General features: G+C 34.2%; 1 protein-coding gene across 10 annotated transcripts in view; it reads left to right on the top strand.

Moving 5' to 3' along the window:
- LOC128999423 (mitogen-activated protein kinase kinase kinase kinase 5-like) overlaps window positions 1–24655 on the top strand; it is a 56341-nt gene that overhangs the window by 22573 nt on the left and 9113 nt on the right. Inside the window, exons 10-22 of one of the 10 annotated variants that reach the window (XM_054425934.1) lie at window positions 1536–1630; window positions 2130–2212; window positions 4124–4249; window positions 6434–6472; window positions 8628–8678; window positions 11677–11765; window positions 12877–13023; window positions 18421–18566; window positions 19016–19220; window positions 20456–20488; window positions 21786–21913; window positions 22145–22285; window positions 22968–23160. In XM_054425934.1, the coding sequence (XP_054281909.1) occupies window positions 1536–1630; window positions 2130–2212; window positions 4124–4249; window positions 6434–6472; window positions 8628–8678; window positions 11677–11765; window positions 12877–13023; window positions 18421–18566; window positions 19016–19220; window positions 20456–20488; window positions 21786–21913; window positions 22145–22285; window positions 22968–23160 (1476 nt within the window). The remainder of the gene's footprint in view (window positions 1–1535; window positions 1631–2129; window positions 2213–4123; window positions 4250–6433; window positions 6473–8627; window positions 8679–11676; window positions 11766–12876; window positions 13024–18420; window positions 18567–19015; window positions 19221–20455; window positions 20489–21785; window positions 21914–22144; window positions 22286–22967; window positions 23161–24655) is intronic. The other 9 variants (XM_054425936.1, XM_054425935.1, XM_054425938.1 and 6 more) reach the window with 9 other exon arrangements.

Raw genomic sequence — 24655 nt, forward strand, 5'->3', positions numbered from 1 at the left:
AAATATTGAATGTTTTAAATACTGTTTAAGTGTATTTTTAGATATAAGTAATGGCATCTGTAATTAATCCTTGTATATTGAAAAACATTTTTAAACCAGAACTTTAAAACAAAACGAATTGAATGATTGGTTTCAGTTTCAGTAGTGTTTTTAGGATCTGATGGTATTTAATTTATGAGTTTTCAAAGGCAAAGTACTTTATTGTATCTGTAATGTTTGATGTTTTGCCAAGCATGATGGTTATTGACTTTCTGTAATAATTGCATTAACCCTTTGAGTGCCAACGTCCGGGGAACCGGACGTTTTTAAAACGAGCCAAAAGTGCCGACGGCTGACCGGACGTTTCGTAATGATCGAGCAGTTGTCATAACAACCGAATGGATACTCGGATTCTTTTAACCCATATATTAACATTGAGTCGAAAGTTACTAGATGCGATACATCGATTTTTGTTGGTCGAAATATCGAAAATTAGATTTTTACAAAATTTTAACCGAAAAATCGCCAGATCGCGCTCGGCATTTTTAGCGCGACCTTCGGGAAAAATCATCGGCATTTTTTGAGCGTTACTTTTATTTCTCGCCTGGCACTCTAAGGGTTAACCAACACTTCAACTGTTAAGCATTGGATAGTTTTAAAGCCGTTTGTTAAGATCATAAAACCAGTTACAAAATTCCAAAGATTAATTATTACTAGTGGTCGTCCAGTGGTCGAAAACTCGACCAAAAACATGTAATGTACACATATTGACTATTGGATACTGAAGTAGACATCCCATCTATATGGGCCAGCTGTCGCCATTTTTTAAGTTAAAAACCATGTAGTTGTGTGAGCTATTCACCGAAAGCATGTCTTAAATTCTATTTCCTACCTTATTTTTTGTTGCTGACAAAGTTGATGGGTCATAACAGTTGCTATAGCTCATTCAAAAAGTTTGACTTAGTAAAAAACATCATGTATTCAACAGAAATTTAGTCATTTAGGTAAGCACAGTCTGTTGGTGGCTCACATCAACTACGACGAATTTAATTAAAAAACTGGTGACAACTTTAACATGGGTATGGAATTCAAAGGTGCAGGCTTCTCTATTTTTACCCCACGCTGTAAATAAAACGTGATTGGAATTTCTTCCATTTGTTTTGATTTTCTGTTTATATTTCGTTGTTATTTCGTCACCAGCATGGCAACCCATAAAGCCCATAATATAAGTGTTTATATTTGAGCCAATTTTAATTTTCAAAGGGATTCTGCACTTCTACAGGAAAATATCTTTCTAATGGTATGCGTAGGTTTTCCCTGTGATGCACACGAGCCGAGAAAAAAGGTTTTAGAGAAACATGCTTGCCTATTAATATATAGATAGATTAGATAAAAAAATTACTTGGGTGTCACTATGAGCTCTCTGAAACATTATCGACAAGACTTTGTGTCTGCTTCACAACTGTGTAGCTATTAAATGTAATTTGTCAACATTAATAATGTTAACAATCCAAATTTCTCCAGACAAGTATGTGAGGGTTTGTTTGATGTTTCAGCAGATGTGGTACAACCCGTGGATCCGACACAGTTTACCGACATCAACAGAGCCTGGGACATCATGGACATCAATCTTGTCATGAACAACATTGACGTAAGTACAACTAAACATCTTTGTAACTTCTCAGACCAATTTTGGCATAATATTTCTTCAACATGTTGCCTGTTAGCTGACACACTCCTCTGTATGGGGGCTTTGTGAGACCTGGTAGTGAATGTATTCATAATAAATAAATCATATCAGCAAACTGACACATACTCTTACCCATTAGCTACACATTAAAATTGAACGTCTTACTATACTGAGTAACTGGAGGGAGGTAGGCTAACTATGGGTTTTTATCGGGGAAATCACAAAAAATGCAATAACGTTTGAAACTTAATTTTTAAAGTGTTAAAAGATGTTAACTACTGTGGGTTCGGTTGTTGGTTTTACTGGTTTTTAGCAAAATAATAAACGAAATCGAGAGTTGACTGACTTAGTTCATGCTATCCCACATTACTGAAAGTATAATAGTATATTATATGTATATTTAGCAAAACTGTAGTGTATGAAATGAAAAGCAATCTAAATCTTTTTTTTTTGTTTTCAGCACGTCCACAATTGTGATAATCAAAGTACTGACTGGACCAAAGGAGATATATTTACCGAGGATATGACCATCACAAACGAAAAGTAAGTATGATCAATAATACAGCTAGGAATTATTAGAAAAATCCCTGTTAAGCATACGTACAGAACCCCAGTGTTCTAGAGTCTTGCCAATATAGACTGGGAACTAACTTTTCAGAATATCTTACTGTTTAAATTATCTTTTTTTTTAATTCCTTCTGTAATCCTGTTTTTACATTCCAGTTTTACATAGTGAAAGAAATGTTTTATAAAAGGAGTGCTTATTTCAGCAATATCCACTTTATTGTCCTGTATCAATATTCTACTTTATGGTATTGCATAATTTCTTCATATCTTCTTCACATTTTAGAGTGGACAAAATAAGCCATTAAAGATGTTTGCATTTACAAAAGTTTACCTTCTTATTCAAGAAATCTTTAAATTGCAACAATAATTTTAATCTCTTGTTTTTTTTTTACACAACTAAAATGTTTCTGAGTATATTGCCTTTTTAATTTTTGAAACTTTTTTTATATCCATGTACTGTTTTGTTTGAAAACGAAATCTAATGTGCAAGTCATTAGATTAGCAGTACGTTACAATGTGAATTATTTAAACTTTTTATTACAAATTGTTAACCCAAACTGTTAAACTACCCTACTTGTAATCTTCTTCTGCTATTTTCTCAATATTTCATCAAAGTAAAGAGTAAGGATTAAATAGTATAGCAAAAGCTGTATTTGTTTATCAGTTCAATTAATGTTTAATAAGCTCTATGAATTTCGCCTTCAAATTCTAATCACTTTAACTAGTTTCAGATTACGATTTTAACCTACTTATAGTTTGCTAGATGTCATTCAATTATCGTTTTAAGAAAAACTTTTAGTAGGCCTACACCAGTCCTGCTGATCTGAATCATTTATTGAGGAAAAAAGGTAACAGTATTTAAATGAAAAAATAGATCTATGTGTTCTAAAGGAGTGTCCAGCTGTTCAGGAAACCATACGGTAACCATAACTTGAATTTTGATGACTGGAAAAAATTTGTGTGTGTACGTGAACTTTGTTTGAAACCTGGGAATTTGGAGTGATTACCAATAGCATATTTCCGAGCATTTATTCATTTGTGGCATTTGTTAAGGTTGACGTTTAGTAAAACGAACAGGGATCGCAGGAGTTGATCTGAACATTGCCGCAATTAAGGTTGGTAAACGCGGATATTTCTGGCAATCGTGGGAGATATTTTTGACGTTTTCTTGTTCGCAGGAAAAATTAAGACCGCATACAGTCATAAAAGTTCATTTTTTTAATTTGTTATGCATATTTCACTGCATTTCCGGCTAATCTGAACAGGGTCCAGTCCCATTTAATTCGGTTCAGTGGTTCTGGTGTAGGTACTATTAAATTGAATTTTTATATTATCTATTTAATTATTTTTACTGAACTCAATATGAATAAAAATTATTAAGGCATTAAATACTTAAACTTAATAAGTATGCTGTAGTTTACTTTAATTACTATATCAGATAGGCCTAATATAGTCATTTTATGAATTACTGTACTTTTTTAAACGTTATGTTTAAGTGTACAATGCAGCACTCGTAATTGTAGACCCGTCAATTAAGCTAAGCACACGCTTTGCTGGTAATTGAGAACATAGATATAAATATCAATACTGGATTGCTTATTGTTCATAAGTGTCTAAATCTACATTTTTTATCATAGTATTTTGTAGAAGCATAGCTATGGAAATTGTCAATTACTAAGAATCTGTTGTTTCATACAGGTTGGGCGAAACAGGATTCAATAAATTGAAAGCACAGGCTTTACAGATAATTGAATAACATGTAGAGTTCCAAATTATGCTTTTTTTGTCTTATTTCCACAGTGTTTAAAATCGAAGAACCGCTTTCACAATCCAAGTGTTAGATGTTTATGTCTATGTTGTGGTATATCTCGCTTATGTATTCCATAGCCCTATCTATGAGAGCCCCTGTGCACATTATGGGGAGTTGCGGTGTTGGGAACATGTAAGTGCTTCTGATCAGTTTCAATCCTGGGAACCAAAAATCGATACTGAAATTATGGGAATGTCCCTCAGGTAAAGGATTTCCAGAGTTCCCCTTATAACCTTGGCCATGCTGTCTCTTTTTGCAACTTGTTTGCAGTTTGTTCTTTTTCAAACCTATTACTCATAACCTCCTAATTTTGCCCTTTGTAATGCTGGACATTTTGGTTTTATAATTCTTTTGTGATACTATGCTGGATATACTAGGTACACTTTAAATCAACTGAGATCTATCGTAGTGTTAAAGCGTGATTTAGCGATTTTATCCACTAATCAGCAGAGTCTAGATATTTCACAACAAACTTGCGACAAAGACAGACACGTTCCGTTCGGTATTGTTATCAATTTTCACACTTCTCAATATCTTAAAAAAATGTTTCCGTTGATTAATTTTCATCCCCACACCTCCTGGGCTAAAATAGGCTGAGAAAACATGTGTGAAGAAATACATTAGTTACTGTGCTAAAACTAAATTGCTATGTAGCCTATATATGAAAACGATTATGCAGAAACGCACATAGCTATTCTACACTCATCCTTCACTCATATTTGGGTTACAATACGCACCTAGGTGGCATCCCCATCTTAAATGGTGGTAGTAATAATAATAATATTTGAATTTTTGTCAATGCTATGAAATTAGACTTAGGACACTAAATCATTCCCGGTATGGCACATTACATACAAAATAATGTTTTCCATCCTTAGAAACATTTAATATTCAAAGTTCCACAAAAAAAGTAGCCTATTCCATTTAGTTCTTTTGTTGATAAAATGTTACAATATAAGTTTTTTTTTACATACCTTGATTTTAAAATAGCGTTATGAATTATCAACTTTCACAACAGTTTGGAAATGAAATACAATCATTTTTGTAATTTTAGAAGAGAACACCTTATTATTTGTTTAATCCTAAATAACAACTGCATGAGCGCAGTTTGTGATTTTTTTGATCATGTACCACCTAACCTTGTTTAGTGTTGTGTGTATTCTAATGTTTGTGTGTTGTTAGTGTTGTGTGTATTCTAGTGTTTGTGTGTTGTTTTGTGTTTGCATGGTTTGTGTAAATGTTACACCTCGTTTATAGTGTTCTTCTTATCATTTGTATTTTTCTTGTAAATTAATATTTTTTTACAATTTTTTTTTATCCATGATTTTTGTCATCAATGTCAAACAAGAACTATTGTGTTATTGCCTGTGATGTGTTGGTACTAAAGTTTTTAAGTAGATAGTACTAGATACTGGCCGAAATCAATTCTTGGTTATTGGTGCCAACTGCCAACCCAACTAAAAGGCCATGACAGTAAGAACTAAGTTGCAAATGTTAACCTTTTTTTTGTTACATTCCTCTTGATGTTAAATTACGTTAGTTATAAAAAAATAACCGGGATATTTGTTGTTTTATAGGTCTATTTTTTGTGTTTAAAATTTAGGAATTGGAAGTAGGTAATTACAAAATATAGTTGAGAAATCTTGGTGTTTCCAGTTTAGAAAGCAAATTCTTAAGCAAGTAAAATGAAGATCTTGAGCATAATACAAGTATTGTAGTTTGTACCTGTAAATTCAGTTAACTTCTTGTAATACGATACAGAGTATCCTGCCACCATCTTCTAGGAAAGACAGGGGTTCTATGTAAATTGCAATAACCAAGAAAAAGTCTTTGAATTATACATACGTTTTTTTGAGTCCTGATTCACGATTGCTGTGCCGTCACTTCACCTGATGTGGTGCCACATAGCCATCATCAGATTGTGCTTCCAAAAGGCCTTAGACTTTTGGTACCTAAGTACCATTGCTAACCCATTAACATCCGTTGTTGGTACCAGTGTAGTACAAAGAATTGCTTTTAGGTACCGACACATCACTAGCTATTACACATTATTTTAAATTATGAGAGAGTGCTGTGTCAAACTCCTCTTGGAAAAAGATGTAATAACATTTTCCTATGAGCTGTTTGAATTTAAATTCTTGGAGTAGCCAAAATTCTTAATTTTTTAAGTAAAAAGCCCCCTTGAAATTTCTGACAAATATATTATTAGTAAACATTTTTAGAATTGATGTAAGTTAGTTTTGCTAGATTTCAAATCAAACAGACCTTACCAGTCACTCTCAACTAGAAGCTACCCTTAGATTCCTTTTATTTTGTTCTGATTCACTTGTAAGTAAATGCACAAAATATGTGTTTTTATGTTTTACAAGTTTTATTTTGCTGTCCAGGAGCCTATTGCAGTACATTGATGAAGAGCTTGTTTACAGGTATTTTTTGTATTTGCATTTTTTGCTATCGGCTGCATTCTGCTTTGTTGCTAATATTTTGTATAACTCATTAGTCATTTGAAAGGATTAATAAATTTGTTGTAATGCTTGTTTGATGTCATAAACATAGTTTTTCAATTGTTTGTGCACTAATTTACAATTTAATTGGTTTAAACCCGTCTTAAAAAGTTTCATGTGTTTTTTTAGCGATTTTAATATAACACCTTCTTTTAATAAAAATAATCGCATCTGTTTTGGTAACATTTTTACTTACCAGTTCAGATTTGCTTATTCAATGTTTTTACTTAGTTTCCTATTCGACTTATTTGTCTTCTATCACACTTTAAATATTTTTTTATTTTTATTTTATTTTATTGTTCTAAGTATTTGGATTTTCTTATCTGATTTTTAAAATAATTGTAACTGAACTTATAACTTGTAACTTTTTGAGTATTAGCAACAATGCAGTTTGAATAAAATATTTTTTTCATTTATGGCAATTTCTATGTTGGATGATTTTCAATAATTAGAGTTTATTATTTAAAAGGAAGAACAATACTAAAATTATTTTACCCATCTTGCTGATAGTCATAGATTTACTAATCAATGTATGTAGTTGTTAGGAGACAAGTTTACTGAAAATTGCATACAAAAAGATTGCATTGAGCGTCTTTCTCACTGTAATTGTTTTGAATTATTTTCCTTCTTACCAAAATATTATTAATTAAAGGACTTTCCTTTGTAATATATTTACAACCAGTTTGGAATTTTGATTGTTAAATTACAATCCTCTATGTTAGTGAATCTAATTAAGTTTTTAGTTTCAATTTTCAAAATTTCTCTATAAAATAAATATTTTGAGTTTAGAAACCCAGTTAGAGTTTATTATAAAATAGATTTTAATTTTCCATTGTGCAAAATGTTTGGAAAACAATCTGCGTCACATATCATCCATGTTTGCCGTTCACAGATTTGTTTAAATTTGCAAAAGCGCTTCCTTTTTTAGTGTTCAATTTCATAGATGTGTTTGAATTTGTGTGAATCAGTGTTGATAGGATTAGTTATGGTTAAGGTGGTATAGTGATCCTGAATTGAATAGAAACATTTCTAATACGTCAAGTACAATTTAATTATTTAGGGTGTCTCTTAAGTAAACAGCCAAACTACGGAAAATGGTATTAGCAACTTGCTGGCTCAGAATAAAAAGAAAATCAGAAATGATTTTTTTCTGAAAAATAAGTCAAATTGATGCCCATTTTGATAAGCTTAGCCTCATTTTGCCTTAATGTGTGAATAAGAAAAATTCAGTAAGCCTTTTACCTGCTCAAATTAAATATAATTTAAAAGAATTACCTTTATAACGCAAACTAGTGATGGTCAAAACCAGAAATTTAAAATCTCAAAACCTAAACCAAAACCTAAAAAATCGAATTTCGAAACTTGAATTTCAAAAACTAAATGCGAAAATGTTTAGTTACCTGATCAAGGTAATACAGGTAATGATAAAATTTTAATTATGATTATGCGATCAAAACTAAAAGAGATTTGACACCTGATCGAGACATAATAACATAAATGTGACGGATAAACTTACAACCCAAAATGAAATATTTTTATAAACAACAAACATTAAAATAAACGAAACTCCTGACATTAACATAAACATAAATATTACACTAATTAGAACATTTAGTAGTCAATATTTCTTTGTTTTTAATAAATATTGAAATGAAACTGAATTGTAAGTTGTCCCAGTATTTTATTTAAGATGGTTTTTACAGTTTAGAATACAATTTACTTGTTTCATTAGTGTTAATGTATATGTGTTTGCTCCGTTGTTACCAGCTTATAATGATACAAAAAATGACAGCAGTTTCTCAAAACTTTTTAATCTCATAACTTTCCTATCCAATCTCGAAACGAAACCAAAACTTTTCCAAAGTTTTGATGGTTTTGAGATTTGGTTTTGACACATCACTGACGCAAACCATACCTGTAAAAGTAAAGTAACTTGAAGAAAAATCGTCCCATAAATGTTGAGCTTGACTGTATATTTATAGTACTCTCCCTACCCTGGTAGTGACTAACATTTCAGCAGTTAGGATTGTATTAGTTAGTAAGTTTGGGTCTCTGATTGGTTTCCTGCTTGCATTAGGGGATCCCATGCACATCCGTTGTTCCATCTAGAAGAATCATACTCGCTGCAGTAAGTAGACTAACCAATAAATAATCGACCATTCAGTTCTTGTAGCTGACGTTTTATTGAAATTTCTTTTATGATTCAAAAATATATTTCTAAGTTTATATAGCCGTTTTAATTTTGTAGGTTTTTATTTTTTTGGATCTGTATCTGCATTCACCGATCTCGCATTAATTTCAATTAGTTAGTTGATGTTACTTTTAAAGTTTTTGAAAATGTAGTTTTGAATTTTTTAATGTTTCGAAATTGTAGATTTGTTTTTTTGCCGTTAGATGTGTTATGTATTCACCCAATATGCTTGCTATTTAAGGTTTTTTTAATCAAAATGTTGATTATGTTTCATTTTCCAAAATTAACAAGTTGTTAAGGCATCTTATTACATTAAGCTTTATTTGATGAAATGTTCATGTCATGAACTGTTTTAACATACTATTACACCTAACAAACTTTGTGTACTGTAATATTACGTGTATGAATATAGGTGTATCTAAATGCTTTTTAGTTTGCAAGTATTGCATTGTAACAAGCCTCACTATCTGTAAATGGTTGCACTTTCTTGGATTATGTATAAGTCATTCTAAAAGCTATTGGAACACAATATATTTATATTCTAAAGATCTATTTAATTTTACCCTTAACCAAATTCCTCTCAGTTTGGAAACTTCCAATCATTCAAAATGTGTTATAATGTTTTTTGAACAAAAATACATTGATAGAAAACTATTTTTTTCCTTTAACGGCTGTCAGCTGAAAATAGATGCTCATTTTCAACATTGTTAAAAATATTTCTGCCAGAATGCTGGAGAGTGGGAAGCCCATGGCTAATCCTTCCTTTTTTTACGTAAAAATCATTCTGAAATTGAAAATAATTTTGCGTCATTTATAAGAGTTCCTTTATGGACTCAGGTGGTAAGTTGGAACCATCCACACAGATTGATTGAGAAAATACAATCACACAAAGTCGACAGAAACCACAAATTAGCTTCGTTTGATATAGTTAATCTGTATACAAACATACCCACACAGGAAACCATGGTGATAGTGTGGCAGAACTTAACAAGGAATTCAAACATACCCCCTGAGTCCATAGAGGAACTCTTATCAAGGACGCAATTAGTACTAAAACAAAACTATTTCCAATTTCAGAATGATTTTTACGTCCAAAAGGAAGGATTAGCCTAGGCTCCCCACTCTCCAGCATTCATTCAATTTCATTTCATACATTATAATTTTAATAATTTTATTTATTTATTTTAACCAAACTATAGCATTTAAAATATGCAATTGCAAAAACCTTATCAACAAGTTGCTTTTAATACAAATTTTTTACCCAGACAACATTTGTCTACTCTAGTTCCCGCTCAGCCCACATTTTATAAACAATGCAATGATTAAATTTTTGTGGTCTGATAACACTGCATGCAATTTGCAAGTGGTAGAAGTTTTTAGTATATTTTACGATAACCTGTTTATGCATGTGTTTTTATGATGTATGAATAAAAAACAGAAGCCACCAAAAACAGTTCATTATTTTATAACTACAAGCAACATGGATAAATAAATTTAAAAGAAACACTACAGATTAAAAATTGTTATTGTTATTGGCAGTGTGCCTGTATATAGGGTTTCTAATGCGAGTGTATAGTAAAAACCCGATTGATTGAACCCAGCTTCCGAGATTCCATAAATAAGTAAATTAACATTTCCTACTATTTGTGTTGAGTTAAACAATGTTTCTGTGAATGACAAATTGATTTTCTTGTTTTGTAAATTTACTCCTGAATACACTAAAACTTAAAGTAATGCACTGCACGTCAGTAAAGCTTTAATACAGTGGAACCTTGATATAAAGAATTTTAAGAGGAGCAACAACTGATTTTTACGGTTAGGGTGATATTCTAAGGCTCATGATCTATCAGAGGGACTAAAGGTAACTAAAAAAAAGGTATTTGTTTTAGGGCTTTGCCCCCCTAGCATTTGATCTATTTCTGGAGTTCTCTTTCACAGATTCAGTGATGTTGACTAACTTTCTTTACAACAGACTAGATAATTTCAAAGCTTAAAAAAATAAAGTGTTTTCCAATAAACCTTCAAATTGTAGAGATAATATCAAGCTAATTTTTTGTTTTTGTTTTTTAAGACGTATCTGTGAAATCTTCTATGTATAAAGGCAATAAAAACATGTATGTGGTAGGAAGAGATTCGGAATTGGGGACTTTAATTTATTGATGTTCAATTTATCAAGGTTTCACGGTATGGTAATTAAGAACACTTGATTATTCTTCAATGTAAATAACTCTATCGTTATGCGTACTAGCTTACTAACATGTAAATATGACACGTTTGGTAAACACATAATTCCTTAACCAGTTTTTATTATGCAGTATTGTGATACTATCACCTTACTCCAAAATTTGATTTTAATGTTACATCATTCAATGTAATATATAAAAATAGTCCCTCAGAAACAAACATTAGTAACTAAAGACACCTTCTTTCCTACCCTCTAATAGTTGTAAAACATCTTAACTTGTTGCCCACTTAACTTATAACTTACTTGAGATCTTAACTTAACTCGATACCTGCCATTATCTTGTATCAAGCGGGTTTAGTTTCACTTTTAGAATGATGGGGCCTAACATAAACAAAAAAACATCAACAGTGTCATAAAAGAGTCAGATTTTTGTTCCTGGGATCGCAAGAGTGTAACCAAGCAGGTTATGGTGGCAGAATCTATCCTAAATTAAAGGTGTAAAAGATCTTTCTCTCTTTCCCTACGTATCTGGCGGTTTCTACTCTCAAAACAACAAAGTAATATTTAAGAACCTATCTAGTGAAAAAATAAGGGTTGGCCTGGGCCTATCGTCTGTTTTCCGCTAATTCTAATTACTTGGTTCTTATTGTAAATTCACTTAGGTGGAGTGAACAGATTAAAAATTTACTTTTGAAACTTGACTAGGCCTATGTAATGTAAATTTAATATTAATTTTTATGTCTTTCCCAGAGCCACGTTACCTGTCGGTGAGTCAGCAACAACTTCTAGTCATCATTGCGATCTTCATAGGAACCATAACCACTATACTAATCTTACAGGTAAATGTTATTTGTCTTTTAGTATCAATCTAGTATATAATGCCTACTGTTGAGTTGAAATTATTATTTAGGATTTTACATCATCTTAAAGAAGTTGTCAGTGAACTTGATAATTAGTTGACATACCACACACGTTATAGGATCTCAATATATTGTTTCTGCAGGAGAAACAACCTCTTTAACTTACTCTCTGAATAAGTATTATAAGACAAAATATTAGTGTTATGTTTGTGACTTTATTGTAGCCTATATCTATTGGCCCCAGGGCGGGACTCTAACTTTCTCAGGCTAGCTGAACTCAATTCTGAAAAATTCCTTAATCAGCCACTTAGTTTTCTTTTAAAATATATACCAAACAAATAGACTATCCACATACTAGGTTGAGTTTTAATTTAGAACTATACTAAGCTTTTATTTTATTTAAATAAAATATTCTTGATTTAAATTTCAGTTGTCAAACTGTATTAAGTAAAGGTTTAAGTCACCAGTGTTGCTGTCACAAATTGTATCTATTGATTTATGATTGATATTGTTAAGCAAAATTTAGCACATCTTCAGAATCTTATCAAGAAGAGGTGAAAATAGAGGGGTTCCCCTGCAAAATTTGGTATTTTTAAAGCTGTTTGGTGGCTTTCTAAAGCCATTTTTAATGTCTAGAACTGGGTCTTAAACGTATGTTTAATTTATTTTTCCAGCGTCCCCTATAGCCCCCCCCCTTGAAACCGCCACTGATTTTAAGCTTAGTTCCTTCCAATTTATGTAGAGGGCCATTAGTTAAGTAATTTCTTGTTACCTATCCGTAACTTAATAGAACGATACAATTACAACAATAGCCTACTCTCTGCTATTATAACCAAACAATACACGTCATAAAATCTACCCTGAAATAAGACTTGCTAATATGAAACATAAATAAAAACTTTGGATTTTATAGTAGGAAAAAGTTTACCTATACTATTTAAAGTCAATACTTTAATGTAGATAAAACACCATTATCTCTGGCACTGCTAGAAGTAACTTTTCAATTAGTGATTGGGATGAACATTCTTAAAATCAATCAAAGAGGTACATGATGTAAAGCTAAAGTTTTACCTTTGTTTGTTTGTTCCAGGCCCAGATGGATCTCCGCGGAGACACAGTTCTGTGGATGAGATCCTGGGGTTGGCTGCTAACCTGAGTCTGAACGGACAACGGCAACGCAGCCTGAGTGATAGTGGAGGGACCAACGATAAAGAGACTGCCACTACCAATGGTAACGGTAAGTCTAATGATACTAGTGATAGTCAGAACAAGAACATTTGAAACCAAAACCAAAACTAAAAAATCAAATCACAAATCTCAAAACTCAAAAACAAAACTTAGGTGTTATGATTTAGGTTCTTTCTCGCCTGAGGACTCTAGATACCAAAACATCATGAAAACTTGCTTTTCATTAATGTTTTATAAAATTTCACCAATAACCCCTCGAAATAACTTGATGATCTTGTGTTTTATATTTTTCAAATGAATCACTATCCTTCGTAACTCGCAAGAAATGAAGTATCCGTTTCTTGTGTATTACGAGGCAATTAATGTATGGTTATAATCATATGATGGCACGGTTTTCTCCAATTTTCAACCATTACTGTGGGTAACTTAAAGTAAAAAAAATACTCAAACCAGGAATAATAATTAATTATGGATCTGTTGTTGTGCCTAACATGGCATGATCATCTCTTGAAACTTAAAAGAAAGATATGGCAAGTTGTATATTCTTTAAGAAGAATTATAAATCTGACAAACAAAGAAACTACTATAACAGCATGTCATGCCATCTTATCATCACATATGTAATCATAGCCTGGGTCTCTGCAAATAAAAATCACATCCAGAAAATAGTTACCTTACAGAAGAAAGCTATCTGAATAATTGAACAAATTAAACAAGCTGAAACACAAGCCCACTGCAAACCTTTTTCATCAAAAACCAAATCCTAACCGTAATTTCTCTTTATCTTTTTGAAATAATAACTTCAATCAGAAATCAGAAACGTTTTATTGTCCTTCAACATTTACAACAAATGCAATAGACAAAAGTCAAGAAAATTCAGCTATTACATAAACAGCCTATTTTTAGGCAAAACAAAACAAGCCTAAAAACAAGTCAAAATAGGCTATACTAATACATATGCTTACAAATAAAAAATAATGTGGAAATGTGAGGACATTAAAAGTTAACTTCGTCAACCTTAAAATATTCTTCTAAGTCATAAAAAGGATTTAAAAGTAACCAATCCTGAGCTCTTTTTTTAAATGACTTAAGGTCCAATTCTTTGGCATTGATGCTAAGCTTATTAAATAATCTTAATGAAATAACATGGTAACTATTTTTACATTTACTTAACCTACAATAAGGCACGTCTAATAGGAACTGTGTGAACACGTGTGTTGTGTGAATGGATATTAAACCTATAAACATGGGAACTAGTATTTTTCTTAACCCTAAGTAAACACATAAATATGTACAGATTAATCACAGTCAATATTCTACTTCTTATGAACAATGGCTTGCAATGCTCTTCAATTGGAGCTTTGTTTATTATTCTAACTACCTTCTTTTGGAGTATTAACACTTCACTTATGTGACTATTGTTTCCCCAAAGAATCAAGCCGTAGCTAATTATGGATTGGAAAAATACAAAGTAGGCTACCTTTATGTAGGTTTCAGGTACAACACCCATAAGATTTCTAAGCAAACAGATTACTCTGGACAATCTTGCACAAACCAAATCTATCTGAGGAGACCAGCTTAAACATTTATCAATTTTTATTCCTAAAACTGTAATTACATTTTCATTGTTTACATCTTGTGACTCTACTGGAATGTTTTTAAGACTACACAATAGATTTTGAGTTTTATTCTTATTAAGACAAAGGCTATTAGCATTAAACCACATATAAGCTGAATCAGTTGTGAGCTCAGTTACTGACATGAGATCATAAAAGTTGGGATGAACACTCAAAAAATTGGTGTCGTCCGCAAACATGATGGTAGAGGATCTTTTAATATTGGCTGGTAGGTCATTGATGACTGTGATAAAAAGAAGGGGGCCTATAATCGAGCCTTGTGGCACACCTGAGCTAACTTTCAAGCAGCTTGACACCTTGCCTCCTGCATCAACGAATTGAGTTCTCTCTCTCAGGTATGAATCAAAAAACTTAAGCTGTATACCACGGATGCCATAGTACTCCAGCTTAGTGATGAGTATGTTGTGATCAATACAGTCAAATGCTTTACTCAGATCACAAGCTGTGATCTGAGCAAAGCTCGACTCCTCAAAAGCTCTCAAAATCTTAGAAACAAGGTGGTCCAGGGCATCCACGGAAGACAAACTTTTACGAAAACCAAATTGAAAATTTGAAAAAAATTTTGTTTGTGTCAAAAAATGAACATACCTGAGGTTTGATGACAGCTTCGATGATCTTGCCAATTATAGGGACCAGAGAAATAGGACGATAATTTTTAATCTGTGATTTTTCCCCTTTTTTGAAAATTGGGATGACTCGAGAAATTTTTTGGGAGGTTGGGAAAACACCTTCTTTCAGACATAGGTTGATACAAAAGACAAGGGGCATTACTATTTCAAAGATAATGTGTTTAACAATATTGCTTGTGAGACCATACACATCTTTGCTTTTTGAGGATTTCATTTTTGACACTGCACTGAGCACATCATCACATGACACTTCATTCCACTCAAGTTGGGTGCTGGGCCTCTTCACTTGCTGCAGGAAGTGATCCGCAGGCAGGGGACTCACAGGAATGCTGGCTCGAACATCGTTTACAGAGTCGATGAAGAATCTATTGAAGTCCTCGGCAGAATGGTTGTTGCTGACCTCCTTCTTCTTTCCAGAAACTCGCCTTACTATCGTCCACGCTGCTTGGCATTTGTTTGCTGATCGCTCAATGAAGTCAGCGTTTGCGGCTAATTTAGCTCTGTTCGCAACGTTTTTATAGAGGTTTCTAAGTTCTTTGTAGGCACTGTACGAGGCATCAGTTCTAAGGTTCATGTAGACAGTACGGTAAGCCATAACTGTTTCCTTAAGTTTCTTGAGGTCATCACTATGCCAGGCCACTCCACTTTTAGGCCTATTGTCCTTACGTCCGGAAATCTTCTTTGCGGTTAGGTAACTAACAGGACAAGTTAAGTTGAAAATATCAATCAGCTTGTTAAAAAATAAATTGAAAGTCTCTTCAGCTGACTGATCGGCCGCACGGTTACTGTTCAGGATGTTAGGCCAGTTCACATTCCCCAGTTCAGCTTTAAAGTTGTTTAAGCACCTTGGGGAAAGACTGCGGTGCATAATTTCCTCAATATATGGTTTAGCAGCTTCTGATGCCGTTATTAGCCTCAACTCCAGGCCTTCGTGATCAGCTATGTCAGGGTGAACGATGTGTGTGGAGCAGGAGTTGATCGGGACATTTGTAAAAATATTGTCCAGACAAGCTTTTTTGCGAGTAGGCTTGTCATTTAAGTAAACACAATCAAATTGCCTGAGTAGGTTAAGTAATCTTCTAACACTAGGCTGATCTCGGGTAACATCAAATCTTGAGTTTACATCGCCACCAATAACAATATTCATCTTCAATTTACTCAGGTGGATCAGTAGTAGCTCCAGATTATTCAGAAATATAAGTTCATCCCCTGCAGGAGAGTGATATATACAAACAATTATAATTTTAGGATTGTCTAAAACTATTCCCACACATTCAAAGCTTATTTCATGACAATAACATTCAATGTCCAACACTTGGAAGGTAGGCCTAGTAGGCTTGCTATTATTGGCGAATATTGCGACGCCACCTCTTATATGGGTTTTACGACAAAATATCGATGAAAGCTCATAACCCTCAACGATAACATAACCTGCCTCGTTTGGGTTCAACCAATGCTCGCTAAGGCAGAGAATGTCATACTGATTACTCACAGCATGTAGGCCTAAGATGTTTTCCTTGGAATGTAACCCCTGTACATTAAGAAACAAGACATTAAGGTTATCGTTTACTGGGTTTAGGCTATGTTTGCCCCAGTCTCGGCCGTGCGTTGAGAGTTTAAATTGCGCCTTGGTAGTTTGAATTCACTGATGAAAGTGTTTTCCGGCCAAAAGTCCTCACAAAAAATGCTATCCCATAGCGATTCTGGAACACCAACTTTGAAGGAGTTATAGGTTGGATACTTGGTATTCAGCTTTTCAACAACATAATCGCCACTTTTGAATGATGTAAGATGGTTTACGACATCGGCCTTTTCGACCGAAGGTTGAAGTCTCGAAACAAAAATAAATTTAGTCCTTTTCACTGCCTTCAGGTTAGAACTGTCATTACTGTTTGTCAACTTACCAGTGCCAGTTAATACTTTCCGGGTGGGCCTGCCATTTCCTTTAGGTTTAGTAACAGTTTCTTGATTCATTAGTTCTGGCCTTCCATTTTCTAGGTTAGGATTAGACCTATTTTGCACGGTAGTTCTCTTCTTGTGCCTAACTGTCCTCCATGGGTTTCTGATGGAGTTAGAAGCACTCACTTCGGGGAAAGAGTCACTGGATATTACGTTATTTCCATTCACAGACGTCTTCTCAATATTCCAAACACAGGGTAATGGTTCACGGTCAAAATCTGCTTTCTTGGGGTTATCAACCGGCGTCATCATAACATTTTTGGTAGAGGAACCATCTTCCCGATCCTGATTCGTCTGCTTGGAACTGGTTGAACGGGAGTTGTTCTGGAGAGATGGTTCTGTCGCAAGAGTCTTGGTAGGTTGGCAAGTATCACTCAAAACTTGATTTAATTTAGATCTAATAATTTCGCTCTCACTTTCTAGTCTAGTGAGCCCTTCTGACATAGACAAGTTACTTTTCCTTATCTCGTTCAGCTCCTTAATGATTTGTGTCAGATCCGAAGCGTTCTGTGGGCAGTTCTTAGACGACTCATCAGTTCCGAATCCCGAGTTGTTCACGGAGTCGTTCGCCAGTATGATCGCAACTCGTTCTGAACACGATTGGCAGTACCAATTTATTCCTTTCATTTGAAAAATACACTTAAAATGATCGAAATTGGTTTTTGAAATGCTAGCACAGGCGATATGCCACCATTTTTTACACCACCCATAACACTTCACTGCGTTATGACGATTCTGGACTAGTTTATCGCACGAGCTACAAATACTTTCAGACTCACCACCCGCCATCTTGCAGACGAAAAAAAAAAAAGTCAATCAAATCTAATCCCCCTCAACTGAGAATCAATGTCATAACTACAATATAAGGAATAAAACAAACCTTGATTTAGGCTACCATAGGCTAAATAAAACCAGTATAATCCCAAACAACATGGGGATCAAATTGTTCAATCTTCTGTCAAACAAACTCAAAGAAATAAATTAAATGTAAAGCATTTAAAAAACAACTCAAACAATACGTGATTAAACGGCCTTACTATAAACTAACTGAGTTTATTGAAGAACGTAAATGTAGCCTAAACATGAAAAAGTTAAGCAATGCTCAATTCTACACTCCCACACACATACTCATACACACAAGAATTGACGATTCTCCTTTCTACAAGGATGGCGGAGAAGACACCAATGGTAAATGGTCATTTGTTTCTGTGTGTGCTGCAGGAGAAGGGCCGGAACCTGACCTGTTGTCGGACACTCCCCCAGTGCCGCCACGACGTAGGGAGAGAAAGCGACACACACCGCCACGGCCCGTCAGCAACGGCCTGCCTCCCACCCCTAAGGTCCACATGGGCGCTTGTTTCTCCAAGGTAAACCATAGATTTTTAGGAGGTTGTTATTGGTGTCAATGTATATTTGGTTGAGGTAAATTCATCTAGAGTACTCTTTAAGGTCAACCAGCTTTGACTGTCCAAGTTTTGAAGAATGTCTTGATTTTGTTTTTATTGTTATGAAGGACATGACGATAGAGGATAATCTTCATAACAACCATTATCATAAGGATAGTTGTTAAAATTCCCCAATAAGCCCAAGTATATCACCTTACAATGAAATTAACTTTATAGCTAATGCTTTGATAAAGAAGTCATATCTGCAAAAAAAATTTGATTAATTTAATTTGTATTGTGAAAATAGGATCGAGTCTGTCTTTTTGCGGTTTCTCATCCGGTTCTCTGTCCAATGATTAGTCGTGGTTACCGTATAGATAAGTACATCACTGTGCTCTGAATGATTATCTCTCATGTTTTGCGTGTTGCAGGTGTTCAACGGATGTCCACTAAGGATTCACTGTACAGCCAGCTGGATACACCCGGACACGCGGGACCAACACATACTGATCGGTGCGGAGGAAGGGATATACAACCTGAACCTCAACGAGCTACATGAGACAGCCATCGACCAGCTGTACCCGCGCAGGACGATATGGCTGTACGTCATCAAAGATGTGCTCATGTCCCTCTCAGGTATGATCAAAACCTTCAAATGTAATAGTATCTGTATTTTATACATTTGTTGTCTCATATTGGGCAAGGAATTCCGGATTTGGTTTACGCGTTATTTCTGGCAAGGGCTAGAGGGTTGCTACATTATGACTTAAAGTACATAAAATCCATCGGGGGTTATCAGGTTTTGTTTCAGGATTAAAGTCCCACACTTAACCAGTAGACCATCTAGCTCCCCAGTATTGGAAATGTCCTCTGATATGTTTGTTTTTGGCTTGGTATTCCCTAAATCAAGTAGGGAAATTTCAACTTCTAGTCAAAAAGTACATTTCAGCCCCACACTTAAATAATATTAATAATAATATATATAACAATAAACAATAATATTGTGTTTGAGAATCGCAAAGTTATCAGGAAAAAAAGTTAAAAACTAAACTGATACATAAAATAGTAAAATTTCATCTTGTTTGTTTTATAGTGACTACATTTACAACGTAACACTGAAATGTGTAAATTCAACTTTTTGAAAAAAAATGCGTAACTCTGGTAGTCTGGTCTCGAGCAAGTAGTGATAACATCCAAATAGCAAAGGCTGTATCGTGTTACTAATAAATTCTATTGTCCTCTACCAGGGTTAGGGTTGTTCACAGAGCTAGAAATGACACTCTCAAAAGTAATTTTGCGTTAGTACAAATGCTCTACTGGTCGCCAAATAATCCAGACTGCCTGGTTATTCAGCAGGAAAATTTTCAGGACGTTTCTGTATCACAAAAGCCCAATCGTATGGCTTTCTGATAGAGTTGTTTCACAGAAAGTGTCCCTCCTCGTCTTTGAATTATAACTTAAATTTTTGATTTTCTGGATAGGTTGCTGTACACCTTAACACCTGAACACCTTGGCTTTGAGCCAAAGGCTTTATCAAAAAACTGTAAGCCATTGATGATTACTATTAGTTGAATCTGAGTAGATATTCGAACCTCTGGATATTTTCGGGCTATTTTAACCGAGGATAGGCGTCGCTTGGTCTATTCATCACACCATCCTTGCCCCATAGCCCAATGTCACAGTGCAAACTTTTTCCTTTCTGGTAAATGTGTGATATTCAGTGAGATTTGGTCATTTATAAAAAATGGTTTCAAACATTCACATTCTTAATGTGCATGTTCATCAAATAATTTTGAACCTCAATAAACACTCCTGACACACCTTTTGTACTCAGTTTACTACTTTTCTATTGTTTTTCATCCTTATTATAGGTCCTAGGCTTTTGAGGGGTTCCAGGAATAAAGGTATTTTCAAAATGTTTTATGTAGCACATCGAGCTAAAAAGTGGTTTTCATTTGTTTTAAAGTCAAAACATTCTTTATTCGTTGTTTTGTAGCGTTAAAACATTGAACATGTTTTTATTTTATAAATTAACGACGTTTTGATTGGATTGAACAATACACGGACACTTAAGACAGTCCTATTGTTAGTTTTGTGTTGTTTTTTTATGTTTCGTGCTTTAAAAACTAACGTTTTTTTTTTAAGAATTTAAATATAACATTGTCCATATTCGTTTTGATTTTAAAATAACATCCAAATTTAATAATCATTGAATACCATATATCCAAATTAAAATTGTGTTTTGCATTACATTTCTCACTTATTTACTAGCTAAATCTAGACATTTATAGCGAGCCAATAAATGTAATTCATAAATTAGTTACTGAAAGTTGCGTACAGTTTGCATTTTTCCAGTATTTATGTTTTTGCACATTCACACACACAGTTGTTGGCTTTCCCTTCAAGATTAGTGCTTTTATTCAGCCACTTATACAGTAGTTTGCATAGTACGGTATGCTACCAAGATAGGTAGTATTTTACACAGTAAGCAGTTATGAGCACGTTTTTGAAATTGAAAAGTTTACGGGCCGTGTCCTTGATTGTGGAGCGCTAAATGTAAAAAAAAGGCTTGTCAATTTCAGACCGTAACCAATCTTCATAAAGCACCACACAAACCGACCGGTATCAGCAAACTGACACTTCCTTTCTCTCATGAGTTTGACATAAAAATTGAATATCCTGTTACTTTTATGAGCAAAACCCATTGTACTGAATAAGTGGAGGAGGTAACTGTGAACTTATTTATGGGAAAAGTAAAAACACTTTTGAACTGTTATTTGTACAGCAGTGTGGGTTGTGCCATTTTGTCAAGGTAACAAGGGCTATCACATACCAAATGTTAATAAATATAATTTGAGCTTTTTTCAGATAATCATATTTTCCCATTATTTTATGGGTTTTCATGGGAAAATCACCATTAAAAATCAAAGTTAGATAAACAAATTTAAAAAAAAACTGAAGATACCACCTACATACCAAATTTCATCCAAAATGGACCATAGTTGTGTACTGCTGTACTAAAACTATTTTTTTTTTTTGTTTAAGGCGATACAAAGCAAATAGTTTTGCCCAAAACTGAAACTTGAAAATGTTTTTAAAAAAACAATACTTTCCCCAAGTACTTTGTAGCCTCAAGAAGGAAGAAAGTAAAAAATAAGGGTTGAAAGAGTAAATTATTGCTAAACCTATGTTGTATTGCAGGCAAGACACCACAGTTGTACAGGCATGACTTGTTGGCTCTCCACAGCAAGCAGAGTCACAGGTTCACCATGCACATGAACAGGATACCTGAGAGACTGGTGCCTCGCAAGTTTGCTCTCACTACAAAGGTAACATTCACACATTTGACTGTAGTTGTTACTGTACTGACACAATACAGGCAAGACACTACAGTTGTACAGGGACGGCTTGTTGGCTCTCCACAGACATTTAGTACTAGCCTAATGAAGACCCTGATGTGAGTTGTAACGTTGTAACTAGCGCCCTTCTGCAATGTCCTAGATCACATAATGCAGGTATTTTACACCCATTTATAATGATTACTATTAACTGTGTTGCAGGTACCAGACACCAAGGGATGCACCAAGTGTTGTGTGGGTAGGAACCCTTACAACGGCTACAAGTACCTGTGTGGCGCCATGTTCAATGGCATCTTCCTTATGCAGTGGTATGACCCTCTCAACAAGTTCATGCTACTCAAGGTACGTACAAATTGTGTTGGTTGATTTTCTAAAATTGTTGTTATCGCTATGGGCACATTTTGTTAAATGTCCTCATAGAAGTGAGAGAGTCAATTGTCCTGGTAGCTAGGTGTTTATAGTGCTTGCCTTCTCTATGAAAGGTTGCTAACTCGATTCAAAGCAAGATTGTTTCCATTTATCATTATGCTATCATCTAATGATGCAATCCAACAAATGGAAGAGATTAAATACTTTTGGGTTTGGACTATTCCCTTACAAAAAAATTATGAATGCATAGATTAGATAGACAAAGAAATAGAGCTGTTTCAATGTAAGGATTGTGAGTGGCAATGTGTCCATCCTTAAAAGCTGTAAGCTCGCTGGATTGCTGGATTAACAATAGGGAATTAAAGGTTATATATTATTACTTATAGACACCAGGTAATTTTGTGCAAACCGAACCTCAGCCAAATTCCGAAAAAAAAACTTCCTATCAATAGACGATAATGCTTTAGTTTTGCCAAACACTCCCTAAAGCCTTGGACCGGTACTGTCTGTAGATGCTGGATCACCAGAATTGTACTGTAAACTCAATATGTAAAGCCAATAATGGGAACTTGCAGTATTACAGAATAACTGTTAAGACCTTAAAGTGTTTAGATGGTTTTCAAGATTTATTAGAAAGACATGATATTGCTTGCAGCATGTCGAGTGTTCACTGGCCCAGCCTCCGAGTGTGTTTGAGATGGTGATCACACCAGAGCTGGAATACCCGATGGTGTGCGTCAGTGTGAAGCAGAGCTACGACAAGCACAGACTCAAGCTGGACCTCATCAACATGAACTCCGGGGCCAGCTGGTTCCACAGCGATGAGCTCGAAGATATGGACGGCCAAGGTAACGTGTTGAAACTACCAAGTATATGATCAGGAAAAGCCTACCAAGTATGTAAACATTATTGAGATTTAAAAACCTCCTCATCCTACTCTCTGAAGAAGTCCTATATGAGGACAAAATATCAATGTTGTTATTTTTGTGCCCCTGTAGGCTACTCTAATTTTCTCAGGTAAGCTAACTGAACTCTAATTTAGGGGTGTACAAATATTCAGACTTTTTCAAATTTTTAAGAATTTGCCAAGAGTACAAAAGATTGGTAAAATAGAATACAAACAACTGACATGACACGGGCGCTGCAGAGGCAGCTCAGATGAGTCGAATCCGAATCTCAAATCAATTGAATCCTAAGAAAAATTCGGATTCAAGATTTGATTACCAGATTTGAGAATCGCTGACAGAATACGCCGACTCACCGCCAGCTCTATAATAACTTGTATTAGCAGTTTCGATCCACGCAAGGCTGGAACAAAGCCAATCTCGGTCTCAAAACTCAAGGCCATGGTTAGAATTAAGTCCTAGTAGAATATTAATTGTATTTTAATAGGGATAGGTTGATAACAGAATTTCTCGAGTCAATACCAGTTCTGAAATGTTACTCACGATTCTCAATACCGATTCCATATAAAAAATTATATTTTTGAGGAAGTTGCCATGGTCAATGTTTTGTTGTTCAATTAAATTCTGAATCAGACAACTGGCGTAGATCATGCCGAACCGCACTTGCTTTTTACGAAACGATAATATTCGTAGTCTGAAAACATCCAAATGGAGGTAATACTAGCACGGCAACTCTGCAAAAAAATTGAGACGCTGTATATGTAATATAACTTGAGTATTTTATAAATTATTTCTTGTATGAAGTTAGACCTGAATGTTTCACTTCAATTATTCATGTAGGTTGTACAACGAATATATATGTGGTAATAAAAACCGTTATATGTATATTTTTTTTAGGAAAACAAGGTACATGTATGATATCATTCTTTTCCTCATCAAATTGTGCACAATTTGTATATTTAGAACAATTATTTTGAGTTCATTGATTTGTGTTATAATTAGGGGTGTGCGAATATTCGAAATTTCGAATTGAATCGAATAGTAAAACTACTGTTCAATTCGATTCGTTCTATCTGCGAGGATTCGATTTTTTGAATAGTTCGACGGTAGTCGAATAGTTCGGACCTTTTCGAATACTTCGCATCTGGTCACATAATTAGTTGGAGCTTTGGAAAGCATAAAACAAATCAAGTTGGCCAAAAAAGTGTTTCAAGTAATTAATAAAAAATTACCATCGGGCTAAAATAGGAATAGTAATCAGTTTCTATCGACTATCGAGTGACAACGTTTCATTTTCAACTATTGTGTAATCGTGTCGTGAGTTTCCGATGAAATAATGTCCTCCGCCATTAACCAAATAAACAAGGTCGGTAAAATAGTTCCATTCTAACTTGGTTTGAAAATAAATAAAAACTGTTAAGCTGCTTCAGATTAAATA

This window comes from Macrosteles quadrilineatus, unplaced genomic scaffold, assembly GCF_028750875.1.
Source record: "Macrosteles quadrilineatus isolate MER2022 unplaced genomic scaffold, UCM_ALF_1.0 Scaffold_8__2_contigs__length_117827958, whole genome shotgun sequence".
Lineage (NCBI taxonomy): Eukaryota > Metazoa > Arthropoda > Insecta > Hemiptera > Cicadellidae > Macrosteles > Macrosteles quadrilineatus.